Consider the following 17953-nt stretch of genomic DNA (forward strand, 5'->3'; position numbering starts at 1 on the left):
TTTGACAATAATTTTATTATTAAGTAATATACGCAAATTAAAGAGTAGAATTTTAATTCATTTGATTAGATGTTCGTTAAAAAAACTTTCAAGATATATTTTATTTTTAGCCATTTATTTATTTTCAATTTCTTTTTATGTATTAATATTAATAGTTAAAAATAAATTTATATTATAACTCAAACGGTTGATTACAAATTTAATATGTAATTTATTTTAATATATTTATTGATTAAAACATTTAAAAATACTTATTTGTCATAAATTTTAAATATTTGTAATGTAAGAAAAGGACGAGAAAAGAATCCCCTTGATGAAGAAGAGGGAAGGGAGTGAGTAAACTTATAAATTGAATTGAATTCCCTCCAAAAGATTTGGTTACCCTCTCTCAGTTTCCCTCTAAAATCAGAATCACCAAAACCCTAAGTCTTTCTCTCTTCTCTTGTTGTATTGTGATCTTTGTCGCAGAGGCAGAGCATCAGTCACCATGGCAAGCCACGAAGACGACCTTGATCTCCTTCTCTCCCTTCAGGACAGAGTTCCCGACACTCCTCCCGGTTCTCCGACACCAGGTATCATCATTATAACACGCAATTCTTTTCTTTTCTTTATCACATGCAATTCTCCTTATCATCTCATTCATTGCAGGTTACCTTTCCGATGACGAATCACTCAACCAAAGGGACAAACCTGACATGTCCGTATTCAAAAACGCCGTTCAAGATTGCCTTCCCTACGACCCCCCCAAAGCGCTCAAACCAACAAACAAACCTGTTGCTAACGATTCCCAGCTTGAAAAGTTTTCAGGCCTTCGCATTAGGTACGATTCGCCTCATTTTCATTTCCCGTATTCACTATTATGTCTTCCTGTAAATTAACGGCTCCGACTGAACTGTATTTTATTCTCCATCTGTTTTCGGTTCTGATTAGGAACCAATTGTTAACTCCTGCGGCACTCAAGGAACATTTTTCGGACATTCGCTTTGTTCGGCTATCTGTTATCAAGTAATCTTCTTTACCTGCTCTTCACTCATAAAGCGTGTAATCTTTTTGTTCAAGTGTCAAAGATTGGAATTCTTATAGTTTTTTATGTGGATTGCTCAGGAATTCGTTGATTGGAGATACTTTCTCCGGAAATTGGGCCACTGTTGGTGTTTTGACTGAGAAGGGGAGTCAGAAGACGAGTTCAACGGGGAAAAGCTATTGTATATGGAAAATTGGGTGTCTGGATGAACGTACCGTTTCTCTTTTCTTGTTTGGAGATGCTTATCAGAGGAACATGCAAGAGCATGCGGGAACGGTCTTTGCACTGTTTAACTGTGCTGTTCGCAAGGATAATGCGGTATTGAATTGATATGAGTGACGTCGGTTTTTCAGTTTGGGAATAAAAGTTTCCCATAAGTTTTCTAATCTTTCTGATTTTCACTGTTTTTGCAGGGCAATGGTTTTTCTTTGAGTATATACTCCACTAGACAAATTATGAAGATGGGCACCTCTGTTGATTATGGAGTTTGCAAAGGGAAGCGAACAGATGGGATGGCTTGTACGCTGGTCATAAATAAGTACGTAAGACAGCCGAGTTTCTTTTCATGATTATCTTTTTGATTTGATGGCGTGTGATCTCACAGTAGTAAGTATTCTTTTTTTAATTCTGTGAACCATGTCGTCCGATATTTTAAAAAGGAGTTACTTGGTCATTCTTTTTTTATTTACATTTTATCCTACGTTCCCTTGAATGAAGGTGCTTGATTTAATTTGCAATTTGGCAGTGTGTCCAAGTACCTTGAACTTGAGAAGAACATTTCATTTTCACTCTGACAAATAAAACAGAAGAGGAAGTACACAACCTTTAGGATTAATAAATAATATAGACCGACATTTTTTACGGGTGAAAAAGATAAGGCGAGATTCATGCTGGGTGTTGTTGCAGAATCTGTTTTGAATGTTTGTAAGATGCATTTGAAGGAAAATATTTTCTAGGGTGAACTTTAGGAAATGAAGAGCAGTGTGAGTGAATTAATGGTTTAGGCTTTTTGTAAGGTGTCTCCCCTCACTAACAATCTATGCGTGTTTTTTAGGATTCAGTTTACTAAATTCACATTTGCCAAGCATGAGCAATATTAGCTGTTACATGAATCCATGTTCTTTTCATAATTTCATTTTGTTAATTTGCTTTGAGTATATCACGTTTAATATTACAGGACTTGACCATAAAACTATCCAATAAGGTGTACCCTTTGATAAAGTAACTATGGAATAGCATCAAATACTGTGATATCTTTGTCATTAATATACTTCCTTCTAAACCATCTTTCTGACAGTATCATAGTTTTTGTCATATACCTATTTCATAACCCTTGATTTTTGTTATTTCAGACGTCATGGGACATATTGTAAATATCATAAATCAGTGAGTAGCGTTTAATTCTTGTATGTTTTCTTGTTTATTCTGTTGTAGCAAAAATATTATTAGTTTCTCTAACTAGCAACACAATGCAGAAAACATCAGAGAAATATTCCACGATGCGAAGTGAACTCATGGGAGGGTGCGTATTTAGTTCTTTCAAGGTTCAATTTCTTATTGCTAGTGTAAAGCTTGTTCTCTACTTTGATTTCATCTGTTGTAACATTTAAACATGTGTTTTTTGTTAGCAGAAACTTAAGGACAGCGTTTAGGCCTAAGTCTAGGGATTACCTCAAATCAGAAGGAATTTACTTAGTTGATCCCCTTGCTGACAAAACAAACTTGAAGAATTCTCGGCCAGTGAAACTATTGTCCTCGGATGGTCTCAGAAAGGCATTGAGGTTTGTCTCTATTATTTTTGGCCCGGTCACATGCTGAGTTATATTGCAAAGACATTATATATATATATATATATATATATATATATATATATATATATATATATATATATATATATATTTTCTCTAGTTGAATCTTTTGAAGTCTTGCATTAATAATAATTTCTGTGCCAGCAATGCAGGAAAAGTAACAACAACTCCTCATTCTCAAGGGATCAGGTTTCTTTCTCAGCTTGCAGGTGATTGGATTACTTATAACTTTAACGAAATTTATTAGTGTATTCATGGTTTATGATATTGTGTTCTTAGCTTACTTTTGTGCCTATACCCAGCCATGTCGGATCTAAAAGTGAAGAATAAAGGATCAAAGATTCCGCATGAACAAAAATGTACGGAGAAGAGGTGAGATGAAGAAAACATCCATTCTAGTTTGTCAATTACACCTAATAAATGCCATTGGTAGAGGACGAACATACCAATTTGACTTTTTTTTTTTCTTCAGGAAATCATCTTCTCCGAATGTGGGATCCTCTTCAGTCATAAGAAACCGACAGTTGGATGGAAAAAGAATAAAACCAGATGGCCAGGTTTTGGCTGCTAAAACTTCAAAGTGTACAGAAAAGATGATTGAATTAGACTTTGTTAGTTCAGAGGAAGACTTCTAAAGTTTCTACATATTGCTCCCAGCCCCAGTTTCACTGTTGAACATCGATGTCAGGCTAAATTGTGTTTCATGAGCAGAAAGTGAAAGCTTTCTACAAGATGGGATCATATGGCGTAGCGTACTGTAGTGACCCTGTAATTATTGTCGATGTCAAATTATTTGGAACTATGGTTGGATTGATGTTAGAAAATGGAATGAACGGAAATAGAGTAAAAAGTAAGCACTACCATTATTTAAATTTTGTAAAATAAGGATGGAATGGTATTGGTTCTACTTCGTCTTCTTTTGTGAGGGTATGCTTCCTTCTCTAACTATTGAAATGATTTGATTTTTATGTTGACTTTGATATAACATTGCACTTAATGGTTTATTTATTGTGCTTTAAAAGGAATGTCAAATTCATGGGCTTGCTCAGTATACACAAATGATACTTATTGTTATGCCTACACATTTTTTATGCATGGAGAGGGAATGATGAACATGTCTTCTTCGATCTTAGGGTGTGTTTGAAAGCAATTTGAAAAAATTGATTATATTTGATGTGAAAAAAAATCAATTTTGATGGATGGAAAAGTTATTAAAGATTACTTTTCTTTGATGTGAATTTTTCATTTACAATTAATTTTGAATGTTAATCGAAATGAAATCAGACATGCACTTAGTGTATTAAAGATAGATTTGAAAATAAAATGAATGAATGATTTTTATATTTGTTTTCTAATGTTAATTTTTAGTGTTTGGTTATTTGCGAAATTTCTTTGGATTATATATGCAATTTAACTGATGAATTAATTTTATAGCGAACTGATGGAAGTAAAATAGAGTTACGTTATTTCAAAGTTTTTTATTTTGATGTAATTTCTTGTAAATTTAATTCATATTAAAAAAACTAATAGATATAACAAGGTAATAGATATAACAAGGAAAAGTGAATACTTGAGGAGAGAAAAATTAATTTAGTTACAATTTAGGGGATGTTAATTGCACTGTCCCATTAAGGAGCACGCATAATATACTTAAAATATTTATATTTTATGATTATCACCGATATAGCAAAATGAATATAATTTTAACTATACAAAAATATCTAATAAATAATTTTTTGTTTTTTCAAATTATTAAATCCATCAATAATTAAATTCAAAAACTAAAACTTTTAAATATTTATTTTTCAATATAAATAATTATGCTGTGAAAAAAAAATTTATCTTTCATTTTATTTTTTAATTTTGTTTTGATAAATTATTACTAAAAAAATATTTCTGTTTAAGTAAAATATAACTTCTATTCTTATCAATTATGATCATAATTTAAATATAGTTGATAATTTTATTTTTATTTTTTATGGTTAAGAATACTCACAATAATAAAATTGAAATTTTATACCAGTTTTTGTCCAGAATATAATGTTAACAATTAAATACCAAAATTATTAATAAATAGTATGTGAATAAGTAAAAAAATATGATAAATATTATCATTTTTTCTTATGTTTTAAAATTTAAAAGTTAAGAAAACTATTTTCTAAATACACATATTTTAAAAATAAAAAAAATATGTTATTTTTATGAAATAAAGCGAATAACAGAGATAATAATAGATAATAGAGAAGAGAAAAAACAATATAGAATAGAGAATGAGAGTATAGGGAGCAACTTATCTATATTATTATTGATAGGAAGAGTCATATTTATAGATACAACATGTACTCCATAAAGGAAACAAATCAACTTAGGTAATACAAATATTTACATAAAGAGATAAATGAATCATATGAGTATCAATCATATGAATCATATGAGTACATGTATCAAATCAATGGACAATCATTAATTCATAACACTCCCCCTTGAGTGTCCATTGATAAAAGAATGTGCCTCGTTAAAACCTTACTAGGAAAAACCCTTTGGGATAAAAACCTAGTGAAGGAAAAAGAGTACATCATTCTATATAATATTGTTCTTTGTATCTTCTATTTCTCCCCTCATGTAAACTTACATCATCAAGATGACAAAGTCCAATCTTGTGAACCAATTGCTCAAAAGTTCTCCTTGGCAAAGACTTTGTAAATAAATCTGCTAGATTTTCACATGACCGAATCTTTTGGATCTCTACATCACCATTTCTTTGAAGATCATGAGTGAAAAAGAATTTTGGAAGAATATGTTTTGTTCTGTCTCCTTTAATATATCCTTCTTTCAATTGAGCAATGCATGCACTATTGTCTTCATATATCGTTGTTGGTTTCATTTTTTTCAAGGATAAACCACAAGTTTGTCGCACATGTTGAATTATAGACCTTAGCCAAACGCATTCATGACTTGCCTCATGTAATGCTAAAATTTCTGCATGATTTGATGATGTTGCTGTTATTGTTTGTTTCACAGATCGCCATGAAATCACTGTGCCATCACATGTGAACTAATATCCTGTTTGTGATTGACCATTATGAGGATCTGATAAATAACCTGCATCTACATAACCCATTAGATATATTTTTGAATCATTTGGGTAAAATAAGCCCATATTCATAGTGCCCTTAAGGTAACATAGTATTTGTTTTACTCCATTCCAATGTCTTCTTGTAGGTGAAGAACTATATCTTGCTAACAAATTTACAGCAAATGCTATATCAGGTCGAGTATAATTAGCAAGATACATTAGTGCTCCTATAACACTAAGATATGGTACTTCAAGACCAAGTAGTTCTTCATCTTTTTCTTGAGGTCTAAAAGGGTCTTTATCAACATCTAATGACCTCACCACCATTGGAGTGCATAATGAATGTGATTTGTCCATATTGAACCTTTTAAGCACTTTCATTATACAAGCTTCTTGATGTACAAAAACACCTTTGTTAAAATACTCAATTTGTAATTTCAAATAAGACTTTGCCCTTCAAAAATCATTCATCTCAAATTATTTCTTTGAGTAATCAATTGCCTTTGTGAGCTCATTAAGAGTTCCAACGATGTTTATGTCATCTACATAAATAATAATTATGGCAAATTCATTTTTGGATCATTTCATATAAATACAAGAACAAATAGGATCATTTCTATATTCTTATTTTAATAAGTACTAGTGCAAACATTCGTTTCTTTATATAAACGTAAATTTCAATATGAGATATTTTTTGTAAGACTCTCATAATCAATGAGGTGATCAATGCTTCCATTTGCTTTAACAAAGAAAATAATAATATCAAGATGAGTAACATCCATATGGCCATAATCAGAATCATCATCTTCATGAGCAAAATGTGTTTCTATGTTCTTTTCGTTATTTGTAAGATGCTTTGGTGTACAATAAGTACAACTCAAATGACCTTTACCACCATAATGATAATATATACTTTCATCTTTTTGTCAATATAATTATAAAAACTGAAGTGAATTAATATTTTCAAAATGAAAAATTATGTAGTAAGAATGTAATTTATCAATTTCGATATATATGCATGGGTAAAAACAGATATAGACAACATTGAAAAAAAATTAAAGATGAGACAAAATATGAAAGTTGTAAACAAAATTGAATGGGTGGAATTTTTATTGCGAGAGAAATAACAAATAATGTAATCATTGAATTCAAGTATGATAACCCAAAAACAATGATACAAGTTGAGCTCCTGGACTCTATTTGAAAAAAATATAACCAACCATCTTGGATTCATTTATTGATTGATTGATCTAAGAACACCTCACTTGGATTGCAAGGGTTTTCACCAATATATTTGGGCATGGATCCGCGCCGTTTTGGTTGAACACTGCACGATTTAATGTAATCGAGCAAGTTTCTTTGCCTAAGCATTCCTGCTCCACGATTTGCTTGGTAGCAGCAGCATTGCAAGTCCCCAAAATATACTCTCCACAGTAACCACTTGGATTGCCAAAGCTGGCAAACTCAACTGTCATAATCTTTTTCCCAGGTGGACACATTAGTGAGGCTTGGGGTCCAAGATATGGCACAATAGGGTGAAAATTTCCTCTTCTGGACACCCATGAATTCACATTGGGAGGGTCGCTCTCTGCAATGAAACTGCAAATTGTGTCTCTATTCACGTTCAATATCTCAACTTGTCCTGGAGCCAAAGGTTCCTCTTCAAATATAACAAGTAAGTTGTCTTGTGGGTTGAGGAAAGATCTTGGGATGTGGAACCTGAATGAGTGATGCAAGTTACGAAATGTTCAACACAACACTCATTTTATTGTGTTTAAAAAGACCAAGAGAAAAGTTTTCATTTCTAAAGAGCGGTTTGCTTACTCTGATTGTGTGGGCTTTCCAATTGGGGACAGGTAACTCATCCAGTGGCGACCAATGCTTTTACCATTGATCCACATCATTCCTTTGCCCATTCCAGTCATCCTGATGGCAACTGGACCTGTTCCCTCTGGAGTGGCAAATCTTGTCTATAAAACCAATGCATGATATCGTTAAAAAATGGTGTAAATAGTTTTAAAGTGTTTCTTAAATATCGTAGTTTGATATAAGACATGTGATATTTCTTACCCTGTACCAAGTGAGAGGGCGTGGGATTGGACTGAGTGGCTTCCATTTTGCCTTTAATGATCCTTCATCGCTAAAAACTTTCATGCCTTCACCCTTAATACCAACCTATCAATTAAAATTAATTGCTTTAGCTATGTCATTGTAACATGTTGAACCACAATTTTACTATAGAGTTATATATCAACTAACCCGATGACCCCACATATAGGTAGTGAGATCAAGTGTTCCTGTGTTGAGAGCGAGGATGTTTACATAATCGGGCCCTGCGTATCTATGTTCCATGTAAGCTCCGCTGTCCTATATATTTGAAATTTGAAGGGATGAAACAATGTTATTTTGTTATACTCATAGAAACTTGGATCGATGTTCATTAAACACACAAGAAGGAAAAAATTAAGTCTCATACAGGTAATCCAACTGTGCCAGCCAAGATGGAAATGTAGTTGGTTCCAACCCTAAGTGGTACTGGTCGTTGGAATTTAAAAGATTTTTTTTCATGAGTTCCATGTGCAGTTCCTAACACAAAATAATCAAGACATTGTCTTTAGAAACTTGTCTCCTCATCTTATGATATATTCTTTTTTAACTTTATGTCCTTACCAATGAAGTCTCCATTTACAAATGCAACCATTGTGTGTCCCTCACTCGATATTTGAACAACTGGGAGAACTCCAGGCTTTGTTGGCAAGTCTCCTGGAGCCAACTCAAAGCTGTAGTGAATAGATAGATTACAAGTTGGAGATAACAGTTGTATAAAATGTTTCCAAAATAAAATATTTAATTAATCAGCTTACACAAACTCACCTGGTGGTGTACCAAGCATAATCACTAGTGTCCTTGAGCAAAGTGTAAAGCTCTGCCGGAGCGTTTTGGTACATATCCATTTTTTTTGTTGTTGGGATGGCCTCGTTGAACATCTCCCATTGGAAATTGTTTGCAATGGGAGACCTTTCGTAGTTCCTTGAATTATGTTGTGAAACAATCTATTACATGTGTCATATGTGAGTCAAACACCCATTTTTGAATTGTATGTGATAACATATTGGAGATGAACAAACAAGTTAGTTAATTACACTTTGTGTGTTGAAGACCACAGTCTTGCAATCAGGGAGGATGCTAATGGAATGTGGAGGCAAAAAGTAGTCAGTGCCCCTGAAGTTAATTGTGGCTGCATCTGTTGTGTGGTTGTTAGTGATGAAAGCAACACACAAGTTTGTTCCAAGCTTCTCAATGGTTCTAATCTGCATGACACATATACCAATTTAATTTAGCTCGATATTTTTGTGACACTACCTTCTCTGTATGCAACATTATAAATAATGTCATATGTTTACCTCGTGGAATTCGTTCAACTTTTCCACATTGGTATCGCCAGCAAGGATAGCCTTCCTGCAAAGGAGCACGGCTTTGTGCACATCCCTCAAATGAGTCCATTTTGGTTCTCTTTGTAGACCGTATTCATCAAGAGGCGCCTCATCATAATAACGAGTTGGGGTAAAGGCAGAACTGGTTCTGCCAAAGTTTGTTCCTCCGTGATACTACAAAAGTTGCACATTGAGTTACAAATTTAAGAAAATAATATTGGCCTAAAATTATATAAGTACCAAAAGATTTAGATGATAAGAGAAACACCATATAGTAGTTAACCAAACTTCCACCCTTGGCGAAAAATCGAGCAATTGAAAAGGCAATATCTTCTGCGGATCTTTGGGATGGTGGATCTCCATGTGCTCTATACCTGAAGTTCAAGTTACCAAATAAAATGCATTATTAGGAGTGCTCATGATTTTGATTTCCTTCACCAAGGATAAACATTAAGTCATATCTTACTGAGCGGTCCAGTTCTCTGTCCATATGGCTGGTTTGTATGGTTTGTTTGGCCCCGAGAAGGTATCACCACAATGTCTTCCATTGCATGCATTGATCTATGAATGAAATCACATGATGTCAAGCTAAGTTGGAAAAGAATTTATGGCCATGCTACTCCTATTTTGTCATGACTTACCACTGGATCTGGTGCATCTGTTTGCTTACACATGACCCATGGAACTCCAACGTTCAATGCTACTGCCATGTTTGCAGCCCATTGGACATAGCTGTCACCCTTCTCACCGTATGCACGTTGAATGTGGTTGTACTCATTCTCAATCTGTAGCCATTGAATAATGCAACATGTTTACATACATTTATCACTCAAAAAGAAATTAAACACTTGGTTGGTTGCAAAATAAAAACCTGTGCTAAGACAATGGGACCTCCTTGGGGTGCAAAGAGTTTCTCATCTTTCATCATTTGTACAATCTTTGTCACAAATGCTTGCATGTGTTGCTTCAAATCAAAGGAATTTTCATGTTAATGATTAAATTATGTATTCAATTTTCATGTTAAAGGAATTATATATGGGGGATTGAGACTACCTTATAAGGCTCATTATCACAGCGGAATATGGTGCCAGGAACCTCCCTAAGCCAATATGGAAGTCCTCTAATGAACATATGAGGAAAGAAAGTAAGGTTGAGAATAACAAAGGAAAAGGAATCATATATTTGAAAATCATATTAATGAATGGATATTTTACCCATGGTTCCACTCGGCTTGGATGAAAGGTCCAACCCTAAGAGTGACAAACATTCCATGCTCTTGAACAAGTTTAATAAACTTTACTAAGTCGTAATTACCTTCAAAGTTGAACTGCATATTGACAGAGAAAAAACATTTTCACAACACCCCTTTGAGTTTTGTGGTCCCGAATCAATTGAATAAAGAGAAAACAAGTAATTCACCTGTCCTTGTTGGGGTTCATGAGCATTCCAAAACACGTAGGTTTGGATGACATTTATGCCTCCACGTCTTGCATTGTCAAGAAGGACAGGCCACATCTGTAGTATTCATGTACAAACATGTTCGATGGACCATAAAACTTTTTCTCTTTGCATGAAGAAATAAAATATTGTAACATGATTATGATCAAAGTAACTTACATCTGGTGTGCTTCGTGGGTAGTGGATGGAACCAGAAAATAGCAGCTCACGCCTTCCATCAATAAACAATGACTTACCATCATAAGTGACATTCTGAGCAGTCATATGACGACCACGTCCATGTGCTGCAACCACAATGGTGGAAAGGAACACTATGAGAAAAAGGGTACGAGCCATGGTGTTATTGGTGTGTTCCATCCTTTTTTATTTACTATTGCATGAGAATTGAAGGGAGACTTTGTGTGAGCCAATGCAAGGCTCCTCCTTCTCAGGTAGAGAGAGAGGTACCCAGAAGCTGATTTGCTCTTTGTATCAACTTCTCTTTTATACTACTCTCACACCAATAGGTGTCACCTCTGAGAAAAAATTGCGCTTTTACCAACCACTTTTTGCATTGTTTTACCATTCAAAGGTGGGACTTTCTTCTGTTTAACCTTATTTTTAGGTGATCATGTTGTTCTTGGCCATAAAAAAATTGTAAGAGTCGCGTTTCCCTGTTTACTCATTTTTTTTAGCTCAAACTATCTAAATTTACTCACCACCTTCTAAAATAAAAGATTTCATTGTTCTAAAAAACTAAACATTTGTGATAGATGAATTCAAATTAGTTATAGATGTTATTTTTTTTTACGCATATATTGTGTTTATCACTTTTAATTAATCTTTTAACATTTTTCCCTTTTCTATACTAAAATCCAACTAAATTATTGAAAATAAATTCTTTTCTTATTTAATTTTAAAATATGGTGCAAGATAAATTGTTGATTTATTATAATTGCTTTAAAGGTTAAAATTAAAGATATTATTTGGAATGAGATGATTCTAACTAAATAAGCGTGAAGTACAAGTAATTTGTAAATAGTATCTAATTAATAACTTAGTTATATCTTTAATCCATAAGACTTAAATCTAAAGTTATATTTAAGAAAATTAAGTTGAATTACCACTTATATTTATAAATTGTTGAGAAATATGTCGAATATGAAAGTGAATTTAGTTCATGCGTATTTAATTAAAACATATTGGAAATGTAAATTCTTTTAATCTCATTGTGTTATAAGTTGGTCTGAAAGGTAAACTGTTGGTTTCTTTGACAATTTCTTTAAAAGACATGGTTAGGTGTTTGATATTTCAAATTTAAAAGAGTGTATAAAAATTAAATATGATAATATTTTTACTTTATTAATTAATATACTCAAATGAAAGAATCAAATTTTCATTTAATATTAGATGTTCGGATGGGTATTTTATATATATATATATATATATATATATATATATATATATATATATATATATATATATATATATAAATAAGATTACTTAATAAACTATAAGTATTTTAATAATTTAAACGGGATGAGTATTATGACGGATATGGTTATCTTATCTCAATACCCAATTGAAAAAGTCGGGTATCTCCATACCTATACATATATCCAACCAATGTAAGGATTTTTCATCAAAAGGGGACGAGTTTATTTGTCATCCTTAAACATAATGTGTTTCAAATTTTTGTCTATTTCCATCCTCATCGGTAAGGTATATATTCATACTCGTACCCGCTCTTTTATTGTGTAAATATTAACTATTTTTCTAAATAATAAAAAATACAATAAAAACACATAATATTATTATATATTTAATATTAAAAGGAGTGTATTTTTGTTTCTTCAATATCAAATATTTAGAAATAAATTGTAGTTGTATACAATTCAAATTAAAATACCAAATAAAATTTGATGAAATCCAAAACATTTATTAAATTTGCATACGTTAATATTACCTAGTTGATAATATTTAAAAATATTTTTTAAAAAGATTAAGTGGAAAAGAAATATTTAAATTAAAAAATATTAAATATATGTTTACTTCAATTTTTTAATTATAATAAAATCTATTTTTTTTTGTACACGAATAAAAATTATAATACATTAGTTGATCAAAATCACACAAAAAACAAATACTAAATTAATAATAATTGAAATTTAACATTGATGTTTTATCTTTTGAACTTCAATATATGTTGAACGATGATAAAAAGAATTAATGACAATTATATGAAATTATTATAATATAGTAAATAAAGTTTATTTATACAATTATAGTAATAAAATTACACATATGATAATGAGTTAAAAAAATAAAAATGATTGTATAAAAAATATAAAAACACTATTCTACATGATAAAAATAAATCACAGTTAAAAATATTAAAAAATGATCAAATGATAACAATTTAATAGATTATTGAATGAAATTGCACAAAAGATAACAAATGTATAATTAAGAGTATAATAAGATCAAAAAGACCTTAGACATGACCAAATAACAACAATTTGATAGACTATTGAATGAAATTGCACAAAAGATAACAAATATATAATTAAGAGTATAATAAGATCAAAATAACCTTAGACATTTAAGAAAACTTTTCAAATATTATCTTATTTGAAGGGTTGAGAGATAATAAAAATTATTTGAGCGAAACAAAAAAGAATTTTTCAAATGAAATAAAAATTAATAATAATAAAATAATGAAAATAAGTTTATTATACTATTTAGTAAATGAGAGGTTTAAGCTTTGAGATGTCAAGATGGGTAACCCGACCCGACCCGGCTCCACCCACCACGGGTTGATGATTTAGTGAGCCAACCCAACCCGGCTCACTTTTTAGCGAGCCAAAAAAATTTGAACCCAGCCCGGCCCACCACGGGTTGGCAGGTTAAACGGGTTGGCTCATGGGTTCACTTAATTAAAAAAAATATTATTTTTTTATTTTTTTTTCTGTCAAAACTAAATTGTGATTCTAATTAAAATCTAAATAAACTTTAATACAATCCAAATACAAACCAAAATAAAAAATACAAATTATTTATGTGTTGGATAAAAAAACAACTTAACATGACCCAAATGTAAAGCCTAACTTAATAAAAAAAATAAAAACACTTGTGTGACCCTTCTATCTACGGGTTGGTGAGCCAACCCGGCTCACCACGGGTTCAACCCAGATGAGCCGGATAAAAAATCAACCCGTATTGAAATTTGTAAAAAAATTTCAACTCAACCCGGCCCAAACTCGTGGTGAGCCAGGTTGGCTCGCGGGTTCCAACCCATTTTGACAGCTCTATTTAAGTTATTGAACATTTAAATTGAAAGTATTAAATATTCTCATGTGAAAAGAAAAGATACAATAATTAAAAATATTAAAAAAAAGTAAAAATATTCCAATGTAAGAAATAAAAAATATTTAATTTTGATACATCACATTTGAACATAATTGCCCAAAGATTGTGATAAGAGAAAAAAATATCTTAAGATGAGAATGAACTTCATGACAAGTCAAATAATAAGAAAAAATAAAAATAGAAGATTTATAATATATATATATATATATATATATATATATATATATATATGTGTGTGTGTGTGTGTGTGTGTGTGTGTGTGTGTGTTGGAAAAAACACATCATCAATTGAATATATTATTTGTCTTTACCTCCAAGAATCACCCTACCCTATCACACTACTCTACTACAACGCACAAACATATAATGCACATCTTCTATTTTTTATTTTTTCTAATTGTTTGACTTGTCAAGAAATTCATTTGCATCTTCAAAATATTTTTTCTCTTATAAAAACTTTTATTGGACTGATAAAAATAACATGTCTTAAAAAATCTCACATCCCCTAGAATATACATATATATATATATATATATATATATATATATATATATATATATATATATAAAAGGTTACTTAATAAACTATTAGTATTTTAATACTTTAAGTGGGGATGAAGATACGACGATGATGAATATTATTGCAGGTACGGAGATGGGAGGAGGCAATTATGTACATCTCATCCTCATCTCCATGCCCAACCCGTATTGAAAAAGTTAGGTATTCTCCGTACAATACTCATATCTAGTCAATATGAAAATTTATTAACAAAATGAGAATCGATCCGAGCATTATCTACGAAGGACGTGTTTATTTGTTATACTTGTTTATACTTCAATGCTTTTGTTTCAATTTTTCATAAGGAGACTTACACGTTCCTAACTCTAGTAGTATTTTCACCCATAAAGAATATAATATAATATATATTATAAGAAGTAATTTACACTAATTTTTGGTCTAGAAAAAAATATATCAATTAGTTTTAATGGAATTTGAACATATTTTAATGTATCTTACTCTATTACAATCAGCAAAAGATAAAATTATCAAGTCCAAATGCCAGATCAATAAAAGGTGAGGAAGATGATGTGAACCCAACAAGCCCAAGCTCAAGTGTAATGGTTACTCATTCAACTATTGTAATGGTTACTCTTGAATTGCTAATAGGTGATAGTGTTGAGATCACCCCACACTTCTATTAATTTGAAAGCATATATGGCTATTCTTCTCCTTCATCTCCTCTAGCCACCTTCCACACCATAGCATCACTTCTACTCTTCATCTTCACCAAAAACATCCATTGCCGAGAGCTCTTCTTGTTCATATCATCTATTCCGCTGCACTTCATCTTCTTGCTGTCTTCCATGGATTTCCTTCCAATTCTCCTTCAAGGACGTTCATCTGACTTTACAATACTAATATTTTTTTTTCTCAAGAAATTCACGCTAATTAATTAGACTACCATTTAAAATATTACAAAAAAACACAAAATTAATTAATGAGACTTTTTCCGTTTAAAATAATATTTAGGAAGTCTGTTTTTTTTTTAAACTATATATGACTTTTTGTAAAAGCTTAAAGTTTTCTAAGCAAACTTATTAAACTAGCAGCAATGAAAAATAAAATAGAAGAACGTTATTACATGGTTTTTATACCGTTTATTTTTTTTATAACAATATGTTTAATATATTTTAATGATTTCACTTAATTTTGATCGTTTACCTTATCAAATATTCAAACATAAAATATTATAATAAATAGTATAATAATAATTAAAGTAAATTGTATAATACTAGAAGAGGCAAGGGACGCGACAATTTAAAAAAATATTAAAAGTATAAAAAATGTAAACTTAAATATTACTTCAAGTAAATATTTAAAATTAATTGTTCTTTTAAAATACAATTTTCTAGTCAAATAAATTTATAAGTTAGTTAAATAAAATATAAAAGCTCAATAAAATGACTTGTGAATCTCACTCTAAAATTTATTTTCAGATTTTAACATATTTGTATAAAATATACAAAAATAAATTATAATGCCAATAATTTCTTGTAAGAAAAACTAGTATAATAAATTTATTATTTGATACTCACGGATTAATATTTCTATACGAGAATATGTGCAAAAGCCTTGTATTTGGATGATGCATTTTAACAATTTTAAGAAATTGAAATGTATAGTTTTTTAATTTCTTACAATTCAATTATCTTCATTTTCTAAATAATCTATTTGAATAGAGAGTTGAAATATTTTACATTTTAGTTTCTTGTTTGGATAAAATAATTGAATTTCTCTTATAAGATAAACTTTCACTTTAATTGTATTTATTTTATCATATAAAAATTTGAAATTGAATTTGAAAAATATATTAGTCAACTTAAAATATTCAAATTCGATCAAATTTCAATCCGATTTACTCGACCAAATTTGGCCAAATTTCTAATGATATAAACTATAATTTTATCAGAATGTCTCTCTAGTGACTAGGTCAAATTTTGCAAAAGTTTTTATCAAGGTTGATTCAGTCGAATTTGGCTAAGGTTGACTCTACTAAATTCCACCACAATTCAGGCAGGGTCCACTGTGCCAAATTGGCCAAATTTCGAACATGTCTTACTCGACATAGTTCGGCCAAGTCAAACTTCGGTCGCATTCGGACAAATTTTTGTCAGGGATGACTTGGTTGAATTCGATTGAATTTCATCTGGGGTCATACTCGACTCCGACCAAATTTTGATCGAGTTGGCTCCAGCCAAATTTCGTCGAGTTGGCTGTAGCAAAAAATTTGGTCAAATTCAATGGAGTCGGTCCTAATCGAGATTTGTCTGAATTCGACCAAGTTAGTCCTGGTCGATTGTTGGTCGAGTCAGTCTCGACCGTTTTTTATCTTGACCAATGAGGAATTTCACAACTTCTGAACTTTCAATTTCTTTCTTTTTTGAGTGAATTTCAAATTCTATTGATTTAGTTATTTGAAATACTTTCTTAAAATTCTTCAATTTCAATTTTTTTTTTAATTTCTTCATCCAAAAAAGTCATTTTACTTCCAAGAAATTCAAATTATCTAAATAAATGAATTATTCTTTTAAATTGCATTGTCCAAATACACCATAAAGCTAAATATGTCATATAACTCTTTATAAATAGTTTTTATACAAGTCTAACATTTTATTCTTACTTCTTAATTATAAACATTATATCATAGTCCATGCTCGAAATTATTATTATTATGCTTTAATATTTATAAGAAAGGATTTCTTATTATTTTTTTAGTGCATTTTCTTCAAATAAAAAATAAATATAATAAAATTTTATAGTAATAGAATTTTATAATTATTATAACAGTATTTAAGTTTTGAACATTTTCAAGGTAAAAATATATATTTGTTTTGATTTCAAGTAGGGTAAAACAATATTGCCAGTTTAATAATATAGGAGGTATTACCCATTTTAAAGTATGAAACATTTTCATTGTTATCTTTTTCAAAGACATTTTAGAGGGTTGGAGGATGAATATATACTTAAATGTTCATTGACCTCAATTTGAGAAATGTATTATTAGAAGTATTGAAATGTTAGTTCCTGATTTTAATTTCGATAATTATTTGATAGCATATACAAATAATCATTTATTTTATATTTAAAGATTAATGTATTAATATAATTATAAAAACTGAAGTGAATTAATATTTTCAAAATGAAAAATTACGTAGTAAGAATGTAATTTATCAATTTCGATATATATGCATGGGTAAAAACAGATATAGACAACATTGAAAAAAAATTAAAGATGAGACAAAATA

At 30.6% G+C, this 17953-nt stretch overlaps 2 protein-coding genes across 2 annotated transcripts; one reads left to right on the forward strand and one right to left on the reverse strand.

The window, feature by feature from the left end:
• Positions 1-372: 372 nt before the first annotated feature.
• On the forward strand, positions 373-3749 carry MCM10 (minichromosome maintenance 10). The gene is made up of 11 exons (XM_028046703.2): positions 373-572; positions 649-820; positions 931-1005; positions 1105-1342; positions 1438-1562; positions 2377-2410; positions 2500-2546; positions 2656-2805; positions 2977-3041; positions 3135-3204; positions 3305-3749. The coding sequence occupies exons 1-11, from the start codon at positions 488-490 to the stop codon at positions 3465-3467; spliced, it is 1224 nt and encodes a 407-aa protein (XP_027902504.2). The 5' UTR covers positions 373-487; the 3' UTR covers positions 3468-3749.
• Positions 3750-6982: 3233 nt separating this feature from the next.
• Positions 6983-11265, reverse strand: LOC114162989 (beta-galactosidase 13-like). The gene is made up of 17 exons (XM_028047022.2): positions 10960-11265; positions 10762-10857; positions 10557-10669; positions 10396-10462; positions 10214-10306; positions 9984-10127; positions 9809-9903; positions 9611-9716; positions 9313-9516; positions 9052-9219; positions 8783-8961; positions 8579-8688; positions 8385-8494; positions 8168-8275; positions 7979-8083; positions 7733-7878; positions 6983-7627 (listed from the first exon to the last, which is right to left on the reverse strand). The coding sequence occupies exons 1-17, from the start codon at positions 11155-11157 to the stop codon at positions 7159-7161; spliced, it is 2511 nt and encodes an 836-aa protein (XP_027902823.1). The 5' UTR covers positions 11158-11265; the 3' UTR covers positions 6983-7158.
• Positions 11266-17953: the final 6688 nt, after the last annotated feature.

Source organism: Vigna unguiculata, chromosome 9 (assembly GCF_037176805.1).
Source record: "Vigna unguiculata cultivar grain cowpea cultivar isolate G323 ecotype 2 chromosome 9, ASM3717680v1, whole genome shotgun sequence".
NCBI lineage: Eukaryota > Viridiplantae > Streptophyta > Magnoliopsida > Fabales > Fabaceae > Vigna > Vigna unguiculata.

Coding starts and splice junctions, on each gene's coding strand:
- LOC114162989 (XM_028047022.2), bottom strand. CDS start 11,157: ATGGAACACACCAATAACACCATGGCTCGTACCCTTTTTCTCATAGTG. Junction 9,220..9,312: donor AGTTGAACGAATTCCACGAG/GTAAACATATGA, acceptor TGTGTCATGCAG/ATTAGAACCATTGAGAAGCT. Junction 8,276..8,384: donor CTGGCACAGTTGGATTACCT/GTATGAGACTTA, acceptor TCAAATATATAG/GACAGCGGAGCTTACATGGA.
- MCM10 (XM_028046703.2), top strand. CDS start 488: ATGGCAAGCCACGAAGACGACCTTGATCTCCTTCTCTCCCTTCAGGAC. Junction 1,563..2,376: donor TGTACGCTGGTCATAAATAA/GTACGTAAGACA, acceptor TTGTTATTTCAG/ACGTCATGGGACATATTGTA. Junction 2,547..2,655: donor CGAAGTGAACTCATGGGAGG/GTGCGTATTTAG, acceptor TTTTGTTAGCAG/AAACTTAAGGACAGCGTTTA.